Consider the following 24,758-nt stretch of genomic DNA (forward strand, 5'->3'; position numbering starts at 1 on the left):
ACAAACTTAGTTGGTCTTTAAGATGCTACTGGAAGGATTTTTTTAAATTTTGTTTGACTACGGCAGACCAACACGGCTACCTACCTGTAATTGTATATATTGTTTTTTCTTGTCATCCTGTTAACTCCCTCTGCTCAGAGAAGTCATACACTCTTTATTAGCTGCAGTATTTCCATTCCTCTTTTTCCTATCTTTATCATAGCCAAAGGACAAAAAAGACCCCACACACAAAAAGCTGTGTACCTGCTAATCTGTTTGTAGCACAAAAATGTGGTTTTTCTCACACTGAAGTAATTCATGCTCTGCTTCAACTGCTTTCAATATACAGTAAATTAATTCTAGATCCTACCATCCATATGGGTAGGTGTGGTTACCTTATAGGCATTTGAAAATCATCCCCTTGATTAGATTAGATCCACACTTCTTCCTACTCCCTAAATATGCCCCAGGGGAATGAAGAAGGAAGTAGTGATTGTGATCTTGGTATACACTCACCCGCAACATTATTGGGCAGGTGTGGATATACTCTCCCTTATTGCCAGATCTGCCTACATCTGTTTTCAAATGGACGGGGAATCAATCTGCAATGAGCTTTTATTTTTGGAATGAAACTAGTTTCTCAAAAAGTACTTTCAGGCAGTGGCGTAGCGTGGGGGATGCAGGGGGGCCGGCCACACCGGGCGCAACATCTGGGGGTTAGGGTTAGGGGGCGCAAATCCACGGGTTAGGGGGTGCAAATTACTTGCTGTGCCCCGGGTGCTGACAACCCACGCTATGCCACTGCTTTCAGGAGCAAATAATATGCAATAGATCTAGACAGTGTGTGGGCTGCATAGAAAAAAAACAAGTACTTCAGTCATGTGTAAGCAGCCTTAGATTTTAATACTTCAGGGCAAAGCTTGTAAAAGAAATATTCTCAGGGTAGCCAATGATTGACCAGTACAGATTTAAATAGATTATTTAAATGAATTCTTGTTCATTTCGTTTACTGTGAGTAATAAGCGAGGGAGGGATATAGATTTATTATTGCAGCATCATTACATTAGGAAAGCTACAGCGAGGGAACTTTTTAGCATTTCATTATAAATCTTATTTTTGACAACCTAAATGCATTCTATAAATATTAAATAACAGAAATGTATCAATTTAGTCTCTGTGTGAGATATCTATGGAATCATTTCTGTCGATGAAATAAGATAACGACACAAAGAGACTAGAGGAGAGCCAATAATTCACTGTTTGTTAAGTGTAACTCTTCTGCTACAAGAATCTGTAGCTTTTTTGTACATTTCAAAGCATCACACACAACAGGGGAGGTTAATCCATTATGGAGAATGCAGTGCTTCTCCACTAGGTCAGGCAGCCCCAGACTGTCCACTGATAGCCTCCTTATTACTATAGCTAGAGGGTGTCACTGATTGTTAACGATGTATGTTCACTATTCCGTGATCTCTAGGCTAGAGTATTCTGCCTGCAGTTAGAAGCTTTGGGGGTAAGAATAAGCAGGAGAAAGGAAGTAGCTTTAAAACCTGAAATATTCTGTTTGATGAAAAACTGCAGTGTGTCAGTGACATTTTACTGTAAATGTTCCTTATGTGGCTGGAAAGGAAAATCCCAATCATGCTATTCTGCAACTGTGATGAGATTTGGAGGCAGATGGTTGAGATGAAAAGGGTGCATTTTTTTCAAAAGAGGGAAATCGTCCATCTTGTTGAGTTTGCAATGTGCAGCATGCCCATGCAGAAAATCTGATTTCACTGTTTAAATGATTAGTAGCTCACAAAGAGCTGCCGAGTGATTCTCAGATTAGGAACTGCATTGTCAAGGTTTTTTTTAGTTTTCCTAGGAAGAATCTCTTTCTGACTCCAGTAATTCTTCCCTTTGGGTGATAGGGTAGAAATTATTTCCTTTTTTTTAAGGGATGCAGGTGGCGCTGTGGGTTAAACCACTGAGCCTAGGACTTGCCAATCAGAAGGTTGGCAGTTTGAATCCCCGTGGAGTGAGCTCCCGTTGGTCGGTCCCTGCTCCTGCCAACCTAGCAGTTCAAAAGCATGTCAAAGTGCAAGTAGATAAATAGGTACCGCTGCGGTGGGAAGGTAAACGGCATTTCTGCACGCTGCTCTGGTTTCACCAGAAGCGGCTTAGTCATGCTGGCCACATGACCCGGAAGCTGTACGCCGGCTCCCTCGGCCAATAAAGCAAGATGAGCGCCGCAACCCCAGAGTCAGTCAAATGGTCAGGGGTCCCTTTACCTTATATTTCCTTTTTAGATGATTATTTTTAAGATTGAACTAGACCATGGGTAGGCAAATTAAGGCCCGGGGGCTGGATTCGGCCCAATTGCCTTCTAAATCCGGCCTGCGGACAGTCTGGGAATCAGCATGTTTTTACATGAGTAGAATGTGTCCTTTTATTTAAAATACACCTCTGGGTTATTTGTGGGGCCTGCCTGGTGTTTTTACACGAGTAGAGTGTGTGTTTTTATTTAAAATGAAGCTCTGGGTTATTTTGATGGCATAGGAATTCGTTCATTTTCCCCAAAAAAAGTAGTCCAGCCACCCACCCACCCCCCGCAAGGTCTGAGGGACAGTGGACCGGTTCCCTGCTGGAAAAGTTTGCTGACCCCTGAACTAGACACACGCATAGTCATTTCAACCCACTGGGAGGAGTACATAGAGAAGAAACCCCATGGAGCACCTGTTACACCAAAACCAGATGCCCTCATCTGTACCACCTGTAGTAAAACATGTCTCTCACGTATTGGTCTCTACAGCCACAGCAGGCGCTGTAATTCTCCCAACGGTTTGATCTTGCCCTCAAAGGTACACTCTTCCATTGACAGATGGATGCCAACAGCATATTAAGAACAATCAGGATCTACCCCTGACCATTCATTCATTCATTAAGCATTTATTGGCGTAACCCCTGACAACTGTCATTCCAGTTCCCTTTTTGTACAACAACTCAGATTCTCCCAAGTGTTCTTTTCTTATCCTATCTGTTGAACAGCTAGCTGACATTTTTGCCATACTGTTTTAATGCAATGCGTTACTAAATATATGGCATAAAGAAGAAGAAGCCCAAGCAAACTAGTGAGGTTCAAGGCAGCAATGGGGGAATTTCTTCCTAGAGCTTATGTCAGCTTCCTCAGGACCAGAGCAGGGGAGGAAAGAGTTAAATTCCTCCTCCACACCTGCTGCCGTTCCTATAAATATGAGCCCCCCTCCCCCCGATGCTATTTTGGCCTTTAATCGATATGACAAAAGGCGCTGAATATGCAATGGTTTTGTTTGCATTATTAGGGCTATATTCTAGTACAATATTCTGAGGCTGAGTTTCCCTAAGTTAGGTGTCCAGAACTCTGGTACCTTTTTACCCATTTAGGTTTTTGTATATCCAGTGTAAGTAGCACTGGACCCATTCCTTTTGGCAGGACATTTCTGCTTCAGTTATGGATTCTGCTAATAAATACAGTGGTGACTCGCAAGACGAAATTAATTCGTTCCGCGAGTCTTTTCGTCTTGCGTGGTTTTTCGTCTTGCGAAGCATGGTCAGTCGCAACTGCACCTCTTCAAGTGGTTTTAAGAAAAAAGGAAACAAACTCGCAAGACGTTTTCGTCTTGCGAAGCAAGCCCATAGGGAAAACCGTCTTGCGAAGCAACTAAAAAAATGAAAAACCCTTTCGTCTTGCGCGTTTTTCGTCTTGCGAGGCATTCGTCTTGCGAGGTACCACTGTATGAGTTTTGACTGTCTTAAATTCATGCTGTTTTGGCTCTTATGGCAAACTGAGAAATTTGTGTGCTCTAGGCAGTTAAAAAAAACATTTTGGAGTTAGAGCACCCAGAATGATTTATCCAAATATGAGTACAGTGGTACCTTGGTTTAAGAACAGCTTAGTTTATGAGCAACTTGGATTAAGAACGTGCAAACCCGGAAGTAGGTGTTTTGGTTTGTGAACTTTGCCTTCGAAGCAGAACATCTTCCACTTCCTGGAGTGCCCCGCTGCTATGGGAAAGCATCCCTTGGTTTAAGAACACTTTGGTTTAAGAACGGACTTCTAGAACGGATTAAGTTGATAAACCAAGGTACCACTGTATTTATCTTCTTACGGAGAGATAAATGTATGCTTATCATCCTTCCAATTTTCTTTTCCCCTCCTATGGTGCTGCCACCCATCACATACAACATATAAAAAACTATTATTATATCACACTGTTGTTCTCTTTGAAGATGTAAATTGTGATTTTAGGTACAGTTGACCATCAAATAATTTTAGTAATAGAATAATTTCTATATTCATTTCTTAGAACATGATACAAAATCTGCAGGTGATTGGTTTTGTTTTTTAACCCAAGTGAAATGATCCTTGTCCAGCTTTAGGAGAGAAACATGTTTCTCTCTTTTCTGCTCTGTTTGACCTTGTTAGAATTAGGCTTTTTAAGACTCAATTCAGAATCTGTAAAGGATGTCTTGTCTGTGTGTGTGGTTTAAATAAATAAAAGATAAGGGTCTTTTCTGAACAATCATTTTATAAATGTACACTTGTTTCTCATTTGTTATTACTGTATTGGCCCGAATATAAGCTGCACCCGAATATAAGCTGCATCTTTAAAACTGGAGTTGGGGGAAGAGAAAAAATTCCCAAATATAAGCCACTCCATTCCTCACTGCTCATGGCTGCATACTGTGGGGTGTGAGCTGCACTGTGTTGCTGGCAGCCTTCCCCCTTTCTTGCTCTCTCCCTTCCTGGCCTTGGGGGAGAGGAAGGGGGACTGCGTGTGGGGCGGGCACCACTTTGCCCCGCTCCTGGCGCTGTTTGCCCTGCGCTCCTGGCTGCATACTGTAAGGTCGATGCGGCGTTTGCCCGTTCCTTTGAAAATGTTTGAACAGGGGGGAGGGAAAGGGTTAAAAATATAGACCAATAGGAAAGACAGAGGCGGAGCATACCTGATTATAAAAGGGCTTACCCCAAGGTTTGAGTTAGTTGGTTGGTTTTAGTGAGTTGGTTGGTTGGGAAAGGCAGTTGGAAGGCAGTTGGAAATAGAGAGACAGGGTAGTGGGTTCTTGAGTGAGGGGAGGTAGAAGAGATAGAGAGAGGAAAATAAGACTAAGAAAGTAAAGGGTAACAACGTTTGGAATGCCGTTAAAGTTTGTTTGTGTCTGAAATAAGCTACACTCTTCTTTGTTAACTTGAGAACCTGACTGAGACTGAAGTGATTTTACTGGGGAGGACCTGGTTGGTGGCAGCGGATTAGTGGTGTACGGGTCAACGCCACAGTCACGAATATAAGCTGCACCTTAACTTTTCACAATTGGAAATTGGGGAAAAGGGAGGCTTACATTCAGGCCAATATGTAGTACTAAGAGTCTTCTTTCAGTATTGCAGTTCTGTTGAAATGGAAGTATGAAAATCTTTCTAGACCCCATTGTCATGGTCAGACCATTTCCTGGTGAGACTTAGGCTTGCAGCTGCTTCTGCTCTTTCTGGGTAGTTAAAATGGTTTGTCTCTGAAGGTTGATGGAATCTGATAGATTCTTTAGGGTCTTTGGGGAGTTTCCAGCTAGCATGGCAGGCACTCTATCAAAGCCCTAGTTACTCTGTAGAATATAGAAATGATTCCAGTTGTTTCACAATTACTTGCAAGTGCCCACACACACAGTGCACAGAGTCTTGCTCCTAATTTACTAGAGAGCTGGGGGCATTGAAGCAGATAAGGAAATGGCTTGAATCCAAGTGGCAGAAAATATGATGCTGGCAGAAACACAAGTAAGAGCAAATTGCAATCACACCTACTTTGTGCCACTGATGGCAGAAAATCAATATTTAGCCTCACCATGGCACCTTCAGGAGATTGTCAGGTGGGTCTTTTCTCGGTGATTCAGGACCTACTTGGTCTTGTTTTAGTCTGTTTTTATACTGATTTTTTAAAAATTGTTGCTTCTATCTTCTTGTAAACTGACTGGAGAACCGTCTGGTTGAAGCTTGGTATGTACAGTGGTACCTCAGGTTAAGAACTTAATTTGTTCTGGAGGTCCGTTCTTAACCTGAAACTATTCTTAACCTGAAGCACCACTTTATCTAATGGGGCCTCCCACTACTGCTGCTGCACCACCAGAGCATGATTTCTGTTCTCATACTGAAGCAAAGTTCTTAACCCGAGGTAATATTTCTGGGTTAGCGGAGTCTGTAACCTGAAGCATCTGTAACCTAAGTTACCACTGTACATGCATAGGATAGATAAGACTGTCTTGCGGTGCCAACTCATGGATGCTTAAAAATGGAACAGAAGCATTTCAGCAGCAATGCAGTATCACAAATCAGGGCCTTAAGCTGGCATGACAATGACGTAACCATGCTATTATAGGAACATAAGCCGGCAGAAATTATAAAGATCAGGATGTTAGTGTAAGTGAGAGTGAGAAGCATTGATTTCATTGTTGTTTAGTGTGTGCTTTTTAATCTTTATTGTCTTAGCATATGCAGCTGCCACCATATCTGGCATTCATTTTTTTCCACAGAGCTTACTTATTTATGTTCTGCATAAGGATAGTCTGGTTTTCCTTATATTGGGATATATTTAATAATAATAATAATAACAACAAAAACAACAAATTATTTGTATCCTGCCCTCCCCAGCCAAAACCGGGCTCAGAGCAGCTAACAACAGATAAAATTGCACAGTGTACCTAAAATCACACAGTCAATTAATTAAAATACATTCTAGAATCAATTCAGAATCAAAGTAGTGGCAACCATCGGGTTAGAGTTCTATGAAAATTACAGAAGGAGAAAGCGGATCAGACTGTGTCTTGGCCAAAGGCCTGGTGGAACAGCTCCGTCTTGCAGGCCTTGCAGAAAGATGTCAAGTCCCGCAGGGCCCTAGTCTCTTGTGACAGAGCGTTCCACTAGAAAAAGCCCTGGCTCTGGTCAAGGTCAGTCTAACCTCCCTGTGGCCTGGGATCTTCAAGATGTTTTTATTTGAAGACTGTAAAGGGACATACTAGGAGAGGCGGTCCCGTAGGTATGAGGGTCCTAGGCCTTATAGGGCTTTAAATGTTAAAACCAGCACCTTAAACCTGATCCTGTACTCCACCAGGAGCCAGTGCAGCTGGTATAGCACTGGGTGAATGTGATCCTGCTTTTCTGCTTATAGGCTCTTAAAACGTTTTAACTACCTACAACCACAGTTGTAATAGTCTCCTAAGCATGTTGGATTGCGTTCAGCCGGGCTCACTGCCCTCCAAAGACCCTGATTATACTCTTAATGAAGCTAGTGAATACCATTTATTTTAGTAAAAATAAAAACAAAATCCAGATGTTAGGGAAAGCTTTACGGTTGCCTTTTTATCTTGACGATGCTATTTCTGTTTTCATATGTAAAATATTTACTGATAAAATTGTATATTTTATTTATTTTGGGTGTTCAGCTGCCCTTAGGGGTATTTAAGTTATGAGGACATACATTTTTTAGAATAATAATAATAATAATAAATGCATTATTTTAGTCTTTGATTGCAGTGCCCCATTGAGTTCAGTGAGAGGTCACCATGCATCAAGATGAGGGGTAAACTAGGTTTAAAATGTAAGCCTAGAAACAACTAAAATTTATTGAATGGTTATATGCCTCAGATTACATTCGAGATTTCAGAATTGCTTCTTCCACACTAACTTCAGAGTAACATTAAGAATGAAGGCCTGAATCTGTTTCCCTCTTTCTTTTTATACCATGTTGATTAGATTGTAAGCCCACTGGAAGGAATAGTAGTAGTAAAATTGTGATACAGGTGTGGCTGCTATCCAGTAAAGTGAAGCACCACTTTTTCCATTTTCCTTGCTGCTCACATTTGGTGGAGGTGAATGCATGCCCAAACAAACTGTGTCTTTGGTACCTAATAATAATAATAATAATAATAATAATAATAATAATAATAATAATAATAATAATTTATTTATACCCTGCCCATCTGGCTGGGTTTCCCCAGCTACTCTGGGTGGCTTCGAACAAAAGATTAAAAACACATTAAAACACCAGTCATTAAAAACTTCCCTAAACAGGACTGCCTTCAGGTGTCTTCTAAACGTCAAATAGCTGTTTATTTCTTTGACATCTGATAGGAGGGTGTTCCAAAGGGCTGGTGCCACTACCAAGAAGGCCCTCTGCCTGGTTCCCTGTAACTTCACTTCTCACAGTGAGGGAACTGCCAGAAGGCCCTCGGCACTGGACCTCAGTGTCCGGGTTGAACGATAGGGGTGGAAACGCTTCTTCAAGTATACTGGGTCAAGGCCGTTTAGGGCTTTCAAGGTCAGCACCAACACTTTGAATTGTGCTCGGAAGCTTACTGGGAGCCAATGTAGGTCTTTCAAGACTGGTGTTACATGGTCTCGGTGGCCTCTCCCAGTCACCAGTCTAGCTACTGCATTCTGGATTAATTGTAGTTTCAAGGTCACCTTCAAAGGTAGACCCACTTAGAGCGTGTTGCAGTAGTCGAAGAGAGAGATAACTAGAGCATGCACCACTTTGGCGAGACAGTCTGCGGGCAGGTAGGGTCTCAGCCTGCATACCAGATGGAGCTGGTAGACAGCTGCCCTGGACACAGAATTGACCTGCGCCTCTATGGACAGCTGTGAGTCCAAAATGACTCCCAGGCTGTGCACCTGGTCCTTCAGGGGCACAGTTGCCCCATTCAGGACCAGGAAGTGCCCCCTGTCCCCGCAAAACAGTACTTCTGTCTTGTTAGGATTCAACCTCAAACATTGCTCAACTTCCTTTCAAAACAGCCTCTGCTCCATTATCTGCTCCCTCTCATCTCAAAAGTCAACACAACCCAAATGTTTCTGGTCGTGCTGCCTGCACCATAAATTACCGGTAACCTAGCCGGCCTCTTCTGCAAGCTTAGATGCTTTGCAGAGCCAGCACTGCTGCCAACTGGGTCAGTCTCAAGTCTATCAGTGAGAAGGCAATCTGGCACACTAAACCAAAGTGTTTGTCTTTTGTATTTCCTTTTCTTTTTTCAGCTTGAACTCTGAAAGGAAATCAGTCCTGACTTTTGAGTCATGTACTGCAATAAGACACATGAAATTGTTTCAACAAGTTTACATACCCTTGCTTTTTCCTGAAGTGTCTATCTTCTAGCCCCAGTGGTTTCCTGTTTTCCTTAGGAGTTGAATGGAATCTTTAAAGAGAGACGTCTAGTGTTCATATTCTAAAACTGTATTGTAAAGCTGTGGAAATATTATCCCAGTTCAATAATCGGTTTCTTTAGGAATAAGAAATATGGGTTGATCTTTTTCCTTTTTTAAAAAAAAATTAAAGATTTTCTTTTTTTACAAAAGTGTTTGCAATGTCTCTCTCATATTTCCCCCCCCCCCCCATGAACATTTTTACAAATCAGTTTCATTTGTTGAGACATTGGGTTGATCTTTTTCCAAAGGTAAACATGGCAGAACAGCAGGTGTGAATTTTACTTTTGTAGATTAGTTTCTGCATTCACACCCTCCCATCTAGGCATCCAAGCAGCATGAGCACAGAAAGCACACATTACACACTTGCAAAAATACTCAAGAAGGATATGAAGTAGGAGTGTGTGGTCCAGGGAGAATCTCAAGGCCCAATTAGAAGGAAGTGGCTGTTGGCTCTGAGGTTCCCCACATCTGTCCTAGATAACCAAGACTAATAGTTAATGGCATAAGCTATACTTCGTACCCATGCAGAGCTCCTTAACCAAGCTGAAATAATGTGCCATTATCTCTGTGTTCGAAACATCTATGGTGGTTGAAGAACCCTTTGCAGTGGGGTTACTGTTTTCATGCTAAGGAATTAACGGGTGACTCCCACCCGTCTAACTTGTTACTTGATTCAAAATGGTTTCTTAGTGTTTTTCCCCGTTTTCTAGGAAATTGGCAGTTCCCAAGGTTCTATATATATATATCGCTTCTTGAAAGAATCAAAGTAATGAAGGCCAATCCATTGCATGTTGGTTTCTCCAGAAAGCCGATCCTGTCGCACAATGGTTTACTCTGCGATTGAGGAAGCTGTTAAATGAGAGACGTTGGGGAGAAAGGAAGCATATGGAAATACGGTGTCACGATTTCTCATTATGTTATTCTCCTCCTCTTACTGCTTCCTTGCATCTCTGCCTGCACCTCTTGAAGTGGAGTGAGTTACAGCGAGGCGTCTGCTGACAGCAATGACAGCAGTACTTATTCACAGAAACGTGTGATAGAGTGAGCTCTTTCTTCTTCCAGTCATCTCTTTTTTTGCCAAAGGAGACACCCTTGTCTACTTACAATTCAGCAAAGGAGTCTTGTTCATGACCCATAAGTTCTGAGACTGGCACATTTTCTCTTCACTAAGCAATGACATCGTACCTTGTGGGTCTGATCGTGTATCCACTTGAAATTACACCTGACATTGGCAGAAACCCTATTAAAATACGTACAAGTCTATCTTGTACTTGAGTTTCACACAGATCTAAAGGTAGCCTAGGGAACATGGGGCTTTTAAAAAAAGATTAAGGCTGTATAAAAGGTACTCAAAAGGTACTTGTAAGCTTTAGCGGTGGAGTGTGGTTTGTTTTGAGGGGTTTTTTAAGAAAAAGAATATAGAATGTATTTCCCTAAGTTAAGGCACAAAAAGGTCAACAATGCTTCAGGTAAGCAAAACTTTACCTTGGTTTTTTTTTTTTGCAGAGAATGTATTATGATGAATTATTAATTTGTTTTTATTCGGAAAGTTGTTAGGTGCTCTGTTAGAGGCAGAGGTAAAGAAATATTTAGAAGAATAGATGAATTATTATTCTCTGACATGAAAGCTATTTTTATTTCCTTTCGGTAAAGTACAAATCCTTCTGGGATTTTCTGGCTGCCTTAAAACATTATACTTTGAAAATCTAAAAAGAGAGAGAAAGAGCTGAGTAAAAGTAAAATTGTTGCTTGTGACATTTCATTGTGCGGCACTTGAGACAACTAGTTAGTAATTCTGTATTTCTAAATATTTAGAACTTAAGTTTTCTTCTTTTGGAGTGAATATGACTGCTTTGCATAGATTCATGGAAAATAATAGCCTAGACTATCGATCTAAAGTCAAGATCAGTGCTATTTACTCAATTCCTGTTTGGAGTGAAATTATTTGTTCTAATTTAGAAGGATTTTTTTTATCACTTTGTCTCAGTATTGTTACATTGATACTGTTTTGGGGTTGTTAGCAGTTGAAGTCAGACTAATGCGGTCAAAGGAATCAGCATTAAGGGGGTATTAGTAAAAAAAAAAAAAGAATTGCATAGAGGTGATGCATTGATGTTACATAGAAGGATTTCTGCTTTATTAGCCATGTTAGAAAGTATTGAACTTTGTAATGTATCAGAGTTGGTGCAGATTAATTTAGGTGCATGTAGCACAAGTCTGTGCAGGATTTAAGTCTGAAGACAACAAGGCAGCCACTTAGCAGAGGTTTACACTATAAACTTGCATAGATTTCGTACCACTTTAACAAACACGGCTTCTCCCAAATATCGTGGGAATTGTACTTTGGTGGGGATGCTGAAAATTCTCTGGTGGAGGCCCTTGGCTTGCATCACAGTTCCCAGGATTCCCTAAAGAGGGGGGATGACTGTTAAACCAGCTTTGTCTGCAGTCTAGATTTGTCCACGAGTTTGTATCAGCTAAGAGCTAATTGTTACTCTGAAACTCCCAGGGTGATCAGTTCTGATCTCACAGCTGCTGGAAGAAAAAGTGCAAAGCAAGAAGGCCGCAGCAATTATAGATAGCTTTAGGCATGACTCCTCTACAACCATCCTTGTAATTCAATTTAAAGCATTCCATTAGCCTTTGTGGCAGTAATAAGCTTTGTCTGCAGGAGCTCAAGCAGACAATATTGCTTTTCTTTTTCAAATTAATGCATTCACTTTCTGAACTGCAGGGCGTCTCCAGAGTAATAGTCTGCTTTCAGGAGGAAACATTTTAGAGGGTTAAAGTGGGAGGAGTGGGAAATGGAATTCACATGTGATTCTAGGTAGGCATATGCAATAAATATTTTGACATGCTCAAACTTCTTAACACATCCTGTGGATTATTAAACCGATGTCTAAGTAAAAGGAGAAAGAAGATTATATTAGGAGAGATTACTTTCCAACCTGGAGTTACTTAACAACATCTCTTCCACATATTGAAGATAAGATGTGGAGTTCCTTAGAGGACATTGAGTCAGGGAAGACCTCCTGGAGCCTCTCCCTCCTAAGGGCTTAACCATATGCTTGCTGAGCGATTCTGCAGAACTACGCAGAAGCAAGGCCAGCCCCCAGATTGCTAAACCTTGGAAATCAGTAGTCCAGTGATCTGAAGAATTGAAATTGGGAGTAGAGCAACTAGCAGTTCACATATGAGAGAGAGACAAGAGAGCTGAGATTGTGAATAACGGCTCTCCTACTACTTCTTATTTTTCTCTTGTGTGGTGGGTGCCATCTAGACCAGTGTTTCCCAACCTTGTGCCTCCAGCTGTTTTTGGACTACAGTTCCCATCATCCCTTGCCACTGGTCTTGCTAGTCAGGGATGATGGGAGTTGTAGTTCAAAAACAGCTGGAGGCACAAGGTTGGGAAACACTGATCTAGACATTATCCTAGCCATGTGGGAGCCACCTATCTATGAACAATTCCTGCTGCTTTCCTGGGAAGACATTTCAGTGTCCCAGCCGCATGGAACGAGTCAGATCACCCAAGTCTTTTGCATGGGATTGACACATAAACTTGCATTCCCTAAGCTACATGGAATTTCCTCATTGTTGAACAAGCACCAGTGTTGAGATCATACATGTGTGAGCGCTTTGAAGGGCAGTTATAAAATTAATGGTTATAGCATTGGTGGTATTATTAGCTTCCTTCCCAGGTGACCCTCTTATAGCATTATAAAAATTATTAGAGGCCTCAAGCAAAATATTCAGCTATACATTAGTTTCAGCCATCTTCACTTCTGTTTCTTCCTTTTCCTTCAGCAGCCTTTTCTGCCTGCTTTGCCCCTCTATGAAATTGTCTCATACAATGGCAGCAAAGCTATTCCTATTTACTCAGAAGTGCATATGTTCAGTGGAGCATACTTCCAAGGCAGTGTGCATAGGATTGCAGACTCAACTAAATTCTTCATTGGAGTGCTGTCAATGTATTTTCCACACTGTAGTGTCTGACAATAGCAAAATAATTGCAATGAGCATATTTGCAGGATTACCAACATAATTCTGTATTTAGTTATTTCCTTACAAACGGTGAAATGTATGTGAGGCCAAGAGGTTGCCAGGCTATTAATGTCCTGTTCTGGTTCCTCATGAGAACCAATGGAGCAAGGCAGCACCAAGGAGAGCTCCTAGTGAACACTTTGCCCCCAGAAGAGTTGGAAATGAACCAAGGCCTGTTTCAAAACTAGGGTATCTTGAAGCGCCAACCTGTCAACCTGAAAATGGACAGTTCTCCCATATTCAAGACCTTTTTGCCTGCAGGGCTGAACTGGTGAGGTGATGAGGCACTTGAACCAAGGGGAAGAGGACTGTGAGCCTCCTCATTCTGGTTCTGTGTGACAGGGTGTTGTGACATCAGATTCAGTTGGTTCCTGAAAATGTCCTTTCATACTGCATCACAGTGTGGTACGCTGGTTTTACATCAACTGATAGGAAGAGCCTGCAGAGGGTGGTGAATACAGCACAAGATATTATGGGCTGTCCCGTGAATCCGCTGGATGAAATAGCGGAAGAACGTTGCCTCAGGAGAGTGAGGAAAATTCTCAGAGATGATTCACACCCTGGCCGGCACTTTCTTGATCTCCTGCCCTCAGGCAGAAGATATAGAAGCATGATTAGTCGCACCAACAGGGTAAAGAACAGCTTCTATCTGTGGGCTCTTAGGCTGCTGAATGAAAAGATAACAACAGGGCAACTGACTTTCGGGTTTGGTGGATGTGCATCAGTAAACAAGGGGAATTAAGACTAAGAGAGCTGAGTGGGGCGTGCTCGTGTAATCTCACTGCATACAAGTTGTACAAGTGACAATAAAGTATTTGAATATTCCTGCTTGGCAGTCTATAGTTAAGTGGATCACCAGCAAGTTCTCAGGCTGGTTCCATAGCCAGTGACACCATAATCTCCAGTTTAATGCCCTGGTCACTGCCACATCCAAGATCAGGATAGCGTTATGGGTTTTTGTTGTTGTTTTGCAAAGAACGGAGACCTGCAAGATACCATGGGCTCATCTACACTTATTGTTTATAATATTTAAAATGTGTTATTAAAATGTGGCACCAGAAGGCGCTGTACAGCAGTGAGCCTTCGGCAATGAAAATGCATTGAGCGTTTTATAATATTATTTTAAATGACGTTTTACAGATCATTGTAGACCCAGCCCATGTGTAATAGAACTCTACTTTATGGCTTTACATTGTATATACACTTGCAAATTTTTACAGTGGCTTTGTTACATGCAAAGCATAGTTTACCAATTATTTTAATTTCACTGTTAATTATAGCTGAACTATAGTATGATATAGTTCATCTTTTCTTTAAACATTCCCAGCTGGAGTGCTTTCCTTTGGGGCTTTTAAAACCAATGCAGTGCACCATTGGGTGTGTTTTGTGTGCCTGAGCTGCTCCACTCTCCTCAAGAGAGTGAGATGGGGATTCATTTAAACACACAGGTGATGACTGACTGCAACTTCTCTCCCAATCATTTTCGCCTTCTGCAGAACTCATGGAGGTGAACTTAGCTGGGAGAAAGATCTGATCACACCACTTCCTCTTTCTTTGTGACTGGTGCAGTTCTATATTTAAACACAGAGGGCTAGGTGACACGATTGCAACATGTACAGCGGGTGTAAGTGAGGATGTAGAGATCATAGGAGTACCCAAAAATATTCTGGACAGGCTCATAGTTGTTTTTCTTTGTAATCAAGAAGCTGAATGTTTGTTGCAGTAATATTACTGCAAACACTAAAATGCAAATGCTGTCATTCTAGTTTGACGCTGTTCTATAAAATGTGCAACAATATTAACATCCCCCCTGTGTTTATTCTAGCCACATCTACATCTACCACTGGGACAAGTCATCTCACAAAGTGTGGTGTGAATAAGAAAGACTTCTGTGTAAATGGAGGCGAGTGCTTCATGGTCAAAGATCTCCCAAATCCACGATATTTGTGCAGGTAAAAAAACAAAAAACTTTTCTTTAGTAGAGTTGTAGCATCTATTGTCAAACGCTTTTTCTGGGTTACCTGGTAAATTGTTTAACAATGAATAATTTACTTCACAAATGAACAGCAGAGTCACTGCATTTATTTAACCTCCAAAACACGTTGTATTATGGTCTGGTTCCCAGAGTCACCTCAACAATTTACTAATATTAACCTTAGATCTATTGTTAGATACAGGGTTGGTTTGGCAACAATCATGTGCATTACTGGGAGTGATGTATGTAAGTGTGACACTTACATAAAAGGTTTTAAATGCAATTGCTAATGAAATGAAGCAACGGTTAATAAATCAGGAGGTGTAAAATACAAGATCTGTTTTGCTTCCTTTTTAAACTAACTAACCAGTACACTGTCAGCAGGAACACTTTCCAAACTTTAAGAAATGCATGCTCTTTTTAGTTTTATGGCCATCCATATTAGCATTTAATGACGGAGCTGACCGAAAACAGTTTAACTGATAATGAATTCTTATCAGACATATTATACCTGTCCTGTAATAAACACAATTAAAGCTCATCCCAAAACCAACATAAACAATACTTAGAAGAAAATTAAAATGTATCTAATCATATTCCTTAAAAGATGGCCTTTAAAAAATGGAAGTCTGCAAGCAAAGTATTATCTCATTAGCTGAAATCAATATATGAAATTCACATCTGCTGCTCCTTCCTACCTCTTGGCCACATCGTCCCCTTAATGTTGCCAGGTCACAGTGCTGCAGTGATATTGGCAGATTTCCTAGTCAAATTATAGATTTCTCTTCAGAAAGGGGAGGATTCGGATTAGCATTATATGTAAAGATATCTGTGAATCTGAGAGTGAAAACCCTGCCAAATGCATCTGATTAAAGTTATGAGGACTGAGGAACAAAACTGATATTGCTATGTCAGTGTATTATGTCCAGCGAACCAAAAGACGTGGATGATCCTTTCCTAAAACAGGTTACAAAACTTTCACAGAGAAGAGTCATGGTATTACCGGGGTATTTCAACCACCCTGACATCTGATATCAGTCAAGATCTGCTAAGAATGAACTATCCAATAGAGTCTTGCCTTGCCTTGCTGACAACTTCGTATTTCAGAAAGTGGAAAGAGTAACAAGGGAGTCTGCAATCCTGGATTTAATCCTGATGAGCAGGGGAGAACTGGATGATGAATTGAGAGCAGGGGAAACTCTGAGGGAAAGTGACCGTGTCATCTTGGAATTCATAAGGGGAAGGGAGGTGAAAAATGAGCACAGGTGGACATCTTCCATGGACTTTGGGAAAGCCCATTTCAAATGGCTCAGAGAAAAGCTGGGCAGGGTTTCATGACTAGAATTACTTGAATGAGGAAATAGTTCAAAGGGGATGAGAGATTCTGAAAAGTAAATTGTGGAAGGCACTATCACAAACTGTTCCATTGAGAAGGAAAAATGGAAGGGAGTTAAAGAAGCCTGTGATTCCTCACAGGGTGCTCTTCAACAAGAGACTTAAAGGGGGCATGTGTGGAAGATAGCAAGAGGAACAGATCGCCAAATATGAGTGCACTGGAGTAGGTCTAAATATGGTGTCAGGAATACTAAAGCTCAGAATTAGCTAAGGCTTGCAGGGGATGGGGAAAAAAACCAGCAACCAACTCGCTTATGTTTGGAGCAAGAAAAAGAATATGGAAGGACTACAGCTTGAGGAAGATGGCCTGAGAGATGGCAGAACTACTTGAATGTCTATTTTGCCTCAGTCATTTCCTGCAGTGGGAATTCTACCTAGGAAAAGTAGAACAAATGATAAAAGGAGAAACTTGCAGCCTAGAATCACGAAGGAGGTGGTTAGAGAACAGCTAGACACTGGGAATTAGTTCAGGACTCCAAGACAAGATGAATTATGTCCAGTGCTTTTTTTCTTTTAAAAAAATGTTTAGGGATATTCTCATTTTGACTCAAGAAAATAACCATTTTATAGTTCAAATTGGGGAAAATAAATACAGTAAATGGACAAAAGTACAAAGAACTTGCATTACCTCATATTACACAGCTGATAGCTCACAGTTACTTCCACATTGGCATGAGGTTGTGTGCACTAACATCTTCCTACTCATATTGAAATACTGTCCCTCAACGAGGCCAAACTTTCATCGTTAAAACACCACACATCCACTTTCCACACTTCACACATTAAACGCTCACTTCCAAACTCATGTTTCTTTGAGAACACTGTCCAACCATTTCATCCTCTGTCATCCCCTTCTCCTTGTGCCCTCAATCTTTCCCAACCTCAGGCTCTTTTCCAGGGAGTCTTCTCTTTTTGTGAGGTAACCAAAGTATTGGAGCCTCAGCTTCAGGATCTGTCCTTCCAGTGAGCACTCAGGGCTGATTTCCTTAAGAATGGATAGGTTTGATTTTCTTGCAGTCCATGGGACTCTCAAGAGTCTCCTCCAGCACCATAATTCAAAAGCATCGATTATTCAGCGATCAGCCTCCTTTATGGTCCAGCTCTCACTTCCATACATCACTACTGGGAAAACCATAGCTTTAACCATTTTTTTAATCAATAGCTATCACCATTTTCATGGCCACTTTTGGTTGCTGCAGAGACAGACCTATAGCATACCAGGGGAACCAGCTGGGTCTTTTTGAGGAATATGTGACATGGAAAAGTTAACCAAATGTTGCACAACCCCCTTGGCATAAATGGGAAACTGACATTTGATTTTAATTGTTTTCTATTTCTTCCTTTATGTATCACTTCTGCATACGCTACATATGTACTTATGTCAGTAAATTGGCAAGTGCTAAATAATAAAAGAACAACTGTACAAATTACAAAATATAGGGCCCTTGCCATATGGAAAAACCTCTGTGCTGTTGTTAAACTTGAACTTGTCTCTGAAGTTTCTATGGATGTATATTTTATATCTAAAGCCATTTTTGTCCACTTTTTGCATCTGGTAAAGTAGTAATCATGTCACAATAAACATTATACTTTAAAATTAGCCTGTTGCAGCAAAAATAACCAAGAGTCCAGTTATGCACCTTTATGGTGCATATGGGGAACTGAATTCCAGCCTATGAACGCTAGCAACGCAACAATTAAGTTAGTGTTTGGTGCACCACTCTGAATATTTTATTCGTTTCATGCTGCAAGTTGCTTCATGCACTTTGCAAAATATGACACATGTTCTATAAACAAGAAGCCTACTAATTTTATGGTACCACATGAAATTTTGTCTGTTTGCCGCAACAGATTTAGATAGCTTTTCTTTTTTTATCATTTATTTATAGACCGTATTTGAAAGGAAAGGTCAAAATACCTTACTTACATGTTGGAAACCGTATTTGGGAGTTAGTGATTTTTCACTAATTGTGTAGGAAGCCTTCAATCTCATACTTTCCAGAGTTCAATTAGTGTCAGCATGACCATAGATAAGAACAGTGCTTTTTTTCTTTAAAAAAATGTTTAGGGGGTACTCTCATTTTCCTACCCATATTGAAATACTGCTCCTCAATGAGGCCAAACTTAGATTCACAAAATGTTTAGGGGTATGTGTACCCCTCAGAAAAAAAGCACTGGATAAGAACATAAGAAAAGCTTTCTGGATCAGGCCTGAGGCTGTCTAGAAGGGGGCTCTTTCATAGTTTGAATCCAGACATCCATTGGACTTTTTCTGTACTTGTTCCAAAGCATTATTTCTGCCTTGGGTTCAACATAGTACTGAATGGAAATCCAACCAAACACTGGCTAGTGCTTATTTTTTAGTCTACTCCATGGCAGTAATAGCAACAACAACAAAAGAAGCAACACCATTGCATCTAATTTAGAAGTTTAAGGGTGACTGTGCTTAACACATGCCCATTCTGGTTACTTAAAGGTTCCAGAGGCAGTTTCTACATGTAACCCCTGGGAGAGGTTATCTGTAGGTTTGGAGTATGGTGTCATCAGTATGTAGATGATAACCACCTCTGCCTTCCTTCTCTATTAAGATTCTGAAGAGGCAGTGAAAACCCATAACCAGTGTCTGGAGGCTGTGATAGGCTTAATGTGAGCTAACAAGCTGAGATTTAATCCAAACATGACAGAGGTGCTCCTAAGTATGTCTCCTGTTCTGGAAAGTGGTGTGCTTCCTCTGAAGAATAAGGTGCACAGTTTGGGTATTCTCCTGGACCTGGCTTTGCTCCATGATGCTCAGGTGGTAGCCATGGCCAGGAGTAATTTTGCACAGCCTTGGCTTATGCGCCAACTGCGCCACTGCCTGAAGGGCAGGTCTGACCACTGTTGCACATGCTTTGCTCACCTCTGAGTTTGATTATTGCAACACGTACTACTTGGAGGTTTCCTCTGAAGAGTGTATCTAGCAGCTACAACTGGTGCAGAATGCTTTGGGCAGAAGTGATGGCGAGGGCATGTTACTTGTGCTACGCTGGCTCCCGGCTTGCTTCTGAGCCCAATTCCAAATGCTGTGTTTGGCTTTGAAAGTCCTAAACAGCTAAGGTGCAGGTATCTGAAGGAATGCTTGCTTGCATTGATGTGAGACTGCCTGTCTGTTGTGGTCATTTGAAGGGTCCTTACTTCAAATTGCGTCTTGCCTTTGTCTGAGGCGAGTGTGCGAACCAAAGTCTTATCCACATTGGTACCCAGGCTTTGAAACTTCCTCCTTCTGGAGTTGCATTTGGTTCCTTAGACAATATTTTTTATTGGGCTTCACCTCTGTCCCACCAACCCCTGATGTTCCTAAGGTATTATTATTGTTTGTCTTGACATAATCCGACAGCAAATTTATATTTTATATATTTCATTTTGTAATTTAAGTTCTTGTGCACCACTATGAGTGGCCTTTCAACTAAAATGTGGCATTAAAATAAACCTTAACTTACTTTACTTTTTTTTTAATGAACTCAAATGAATTGACAGATTTATTTATTTTTGTCATTGTTTATCATTTACATTGCAATGTCAAGATTATGAATTTGTTGTTGGAAATGAATGCAAAGAGAAAATGTGATCTAACAGGTTAACTAATCAGCAAGTGATGAGATGGTCCATTGTGAATATACAGTGGTACCTCGGGTTACATACGCTTCAGGTTACAGACTCCGCTAACCCAGAAATAGTACCTTGGGTTAAGAACTTTGCTTCAGGATAAGAACAGAAATCGTCCTCCGGCGGCACAGCAGCAGCGGGAGGCCCCATTAGCTAAAGTGGTGCTTCAGGTTAAGAACAGTTTCAGGTTAAGAACGGACCTCCGGAACGAATTAAGTACTTAACCCGAGGTACTACTGTATGGTGCTTTTTTCATGATGTAGATTTTTTTGTAATAAAAGTATCTATAATAAATAAAAAAATTGTCCAGTAGCACCTTAGAGACCAACTAAGTTTGTTCTGGGTACAGTGGTACTTAATTCATTCCAGAGGTCCGTTCTTAACCTGAAACGGTTCTTAACCTGAAGCGTGCTTTCGCTAATGGGGCCTCCTGTTGCCGCTGCACCGCGATTTCCATTCTTATCCTGAGGCAAAGTTCTTAAAAAATATATTAATAATTTCAACATACAAACTATCAAAACCTATCATATTCATTAATTCCCCCCCCCATTTTCCCACCCCCCTCAACCCCCCCCAAGACTTCCCTCAGCTCCTCTCTCTGATTTCTGAGCACATGTTATTCTCTGCATGTTATCAAATTGTACATATCCTTACGTTAACTATCTATCATGTTATCCTGGGGCAAAGTTCTTAACGTGGAGCAACCACTTCCTGGTTAGCAGAGTCTGTAACCCGAAGTGTCTGTAATCTGAGGTACCACTGTAAAAGCTTTCATGTGCATGCACACTTTTTCTTCCTTGTTCGTGCATGCACACAAAAGCTTATACCCAAAACAAACTTAGCTGGTCTCTAAGGTGCTACTGGACAATTTTTTAATTTATTTATTTATTTTGACTTCTTCAGACCAATGCAGCTACCGACCTGAATATAAAGTATATATAAAACAGACTTGGATATTTTGTCTTTTTCCATTATTATTTTTTCCCTCCCAGAGGTCTTTGCAAGGAGTTTTCATGTTCCATAGGAAACAGAGTAGCATTCTCTCTGTTTTTCTGGGTTTTGCTGTTTTTTTTCAATTGCTGATCACATTTTTGCCCTTTAGGTGCCTACATGGATACACTGGGAAAAGATGTGCTGAAGTTCTGCCCATGAGAAGCCAGTACCCAGAAAGTATGTTGTGAAATAATGTGAAATCTGCTTTCTCCTCCAACTGCAGCAGTCAAAATCAGTGTCACTTGGTGTTTTCATCCTTCAGTTTGAACTGGGCTCTGTTTCTTCTGCCTTGGGCTGTACATTGTCATATGTACATTATAAATCAGTGCAATGTTTTTTCAATGCATTTTTTTTTTCATTATTAAAACTGCAAGCTATCCTATATGTCTCCTGAAACTTTGACCTAAAAGGAAAGCTTGCTGGTGTGTACTGATCTCATTTTGCCGTAAAACAAAAGTGATGTTTACATTTGGAGTGTTGTACTCTCGTGTTATATTTTTCTAAAGTTCACCTCAATTCACTTCACTTTTGAGCTTTGATGGCAGTGATAAACAGAATCGGTTGCTGGAGATGAACACACCAAGTCCAGGCCACACACACACTAAAGAAGCTTCTCTCTTAGCGTGTATTCACCTCTTCTCTTTTTCTCTGTTTTCTCTACCTTTTTGTTTTTGTTTTTACTCTCAGGTGCCCAAATGAATTTACTGGTGATCGCTGTCAAAACTACGTAATGGCAAGCTTCTACAGTACGTCCACTTCCTTTCTGTCTCTGCTTGAATAGGAGCATGCTCAGTTGGTGCTGCTTTTCTTATCGCTTCATCTTTCCTCAGATTTTATTATCTGTTAACTAAACGGATTACACAAACTCTGGTGTAGGTTGCCTCTGCCTTGTTTGCATGGAAAAGTGACGGCACAAGGAATTTCAAGAATTCAACTAAGATTTGAGTTGGCAAAATTAGGCAAATTGTAAAGGCGCCTCTCTAGTTTTAACAGTTGAACTCAGCCGCTGCAATATGAAGTAAGCCCAAATAATAAATAAAATGTAGCGCTGCGCTAATGGAGTACACCCATAGGCCTAAATCCAACACAGAGCTAGGCAAACTTAAGCCCACCAAAACCAATGACCTTGAGCAAATTAGATTTCAACCATAGTGGTTATCCAAACAATAACCATGTAGCAAGCACATTTTGAAAGGTGAATTTAGGTGGTCCAATTTTATCAGCCATGACCATGTGAAAAAGCACGTAAGCTGAGATACATAAAGAAGGCTTTCACTGGTGGTAATGAATTATCAATAAATATTTTATATCACACTAGTCTTTTTTTTCCAAAGGGTGTTTAGTTGCAAATAATGTATTTTTAAAAGTTTGCGGTGTCCCTCAAAATCTCACTAAGCATTTAAAGTACCTCCTAGGATGCCAGACAATTTTTTATCCTAATGAGGATAAAAACAAGTAAAAACACTCTCATAAAAAGCTGAGACTGAGAAAACCCCTTGAATGTCAATAGAAATATAATTTCATATGTTCTTACAAATACTGGATCCACTCATGGAGTGAGTGTCCTGTGTTTGTGCTACGTTGTACAGTTTTTTTCTAAAACTAACTAGAAAAAATGGAAGCAATCAATATACTGTATGCTAGTTCAGTTTAATTTCCATTAGTGTACAGCCTGCACTGGACATACAGTTCCATCTTCCTCATCTATGAACAAAAAATGTATATGAATAATCTACAGTAACCCTCCTAAGCCTTACCTTTTCCATATTTCAAGTTTTCTGTTGGGAATGGAGGGAGTTAGATTCCACACTGGCCAGATGTTTATCTTAAGTACTAAAAAGCTCATTTGTATAGACTCTATGTCACAGTGCTTTAAAAGTTTTCTTGACAATCGTATTCCCCAAATAATATGAAACTATTTTCTAATTTATTTTCTATTGCTCTTCTTTTTTTAAAAAAAAAGAAAGTATTTTTGATGGTCAAGAATATAAGAAGACATAATATTAAAATGGAGTTGTTTGCCTAGTTAGATTAAAAGATTGAATATTTTATATGCATTTGCTGCATTTTATTTGTTAGCCATTAAAATACAGTATTTTTCACTCTATAAGACACACCAGACCACAAGATGCACCTAGTTTTTAGAGAAAGAAAACAAGAAAAAAAATATTCTAAATCTCAGAAGCCAGAACAGCAAGAGGGATTGCTGCGCAGTGAAAGCAGCAATCCCTCTTGCTGTTCTGGCTTCTGGGGTAGCTGCACAGCCTGCATTCACTCCATAAGACGCACACACATTTCCCCTTACTTTTTAGGAGGGAAAAAATGAGTCTTATAGAGCAAAAAAATATGGTAATTGATTTTGACTTGTGTTGCTTTCCTAAAATATAGACCTAAATAGTTCTACTTAAGTCTTCCCATAGACCATTACATCTTTTGAATTCCAGATTACCATTACTGTGGACAACAACGAACAATGCCCACTCACTTGCACCACAGAAATCCTCTTGCCAAACAGAACCCCTGATTTGTCTTCTCTTTACCTTACTCCCATCACCTGCATATCCCTCAAAATCTTCTCCAGAGATCCTCAGTCCTCCAGAGCAATTTATTAATTTGTTAAATTGCTTTACTGCCATTCATCTGAAAATCACATGGGCGGTTCACAACATAAAAATACAAAACGAGAACACAAAATACATAATAATAAAAGAACCAATAATCCCTCTTCCCCAAACACATTTTAAAAGGCTATCGGCTGTTAATCAGCCAAAGGCCTGGATACAGAGAAAGGTTTTTGCCTGGTGCCTAAAGATATGTAATGAAGGCTCCAGGTCAGCCTCTTTGGGGGAGGAGACAAAAGAGAACCCCTGTTGCATGAGGGGGTCACTTGCTCATGCGACATGGGATTCCACCCTTTATATTTTTACATAGAATGCATGCACCACACAACATTCTTGATATTGCTTTGTAATACAAACATACATTTCCTTTTTGTATGTTACAGTGATTCTCATAGTGAAATCCTCCCACTATAAAACACATGGTGGTCAACATTGACCCATTTTGAGGGATATACAGTACCACGTTTTGGATTTGTGTGCCTAAGATGCTCTGCTATGAAATGTCTTAAGATATTTTCAAAGCCGCACCTACTCATACTTCTTAGCTCCCTCAACTTCTGAGGAGCTTGAACAATCAGAGAACCATAGAATATTAGAGCTGGAAGAGACCCCAACCCCCTGCAATGCAGAAATCTCAACTAAAGCATAATTAAGAAACAAATTTACAACAAGAACTAGAAAGTGCACTATATTACTATAAACTGCAAAGGGCAGAGCCCAGAGTGAGTATTAACTGAGCATACAGCCAATCCATATTCTCTATATTTTTGTTCAACCTAATGTAGTTCAGATATGGATATTAAATGGAGATGGATGCCATTACTGTGCTAGATGCTCTGCCTTCAACTGGATTGAAAATATATGAATAGCAATTTTTATTTTGTTGGCATAGAGAATCCCATCA

The 24,758-nt window shown here is 40.4% G+C and overlaps 1 protein-coding gene across 17 annotated transcripts in view; it reads left to right on the forward strand.

Moving 5' to 3' along the window:
* Positions 1-24,758, forward strand: part of NRG1 (neuregulin 1) — a 528,537-nt gene that overhangs the window by 484,633 nt on the left and 19,146 nt on the right. For 11 of the 17 annotated variants that reach the window (XM_081894106.1, XM_081894116.1, XM_081894122.1 and 8 more), the window contains 2 exons: positions 15,051-15,177; positions 21,921-21,979. In XM_081894106.1, the coding sequence (XP_081750232.1) occupies positions 15,051-15,177; positions 21,921-21,979 (186 nt within the window). Of the gene's footprint in view, positions 1-5,292; positions 5,860-15,050; positions 15,178-21,342; positions 21,411-21,920; positions 21,980-24,758 lie in introns of those variants that run through there. The other 6 variants (XM_081894120.1, XM_081894121.1, XM_081894111.1 and 3 more) reach the window with 5 other exon arrangements.

The sequence above is a fragment of the Podarcis melisellensis genome, assembly GCF_964234715.1.
Source record: "Podarcis melisellensis genome assembly, chromosome: 17".
Taxonomy (NCBI): domain Eukaryota; kingdom Metazoa; phylum Chordata; class Lepidosauria; order Squamata; family Lacertidae; genus Podarcis; species Podarcis melisellensis.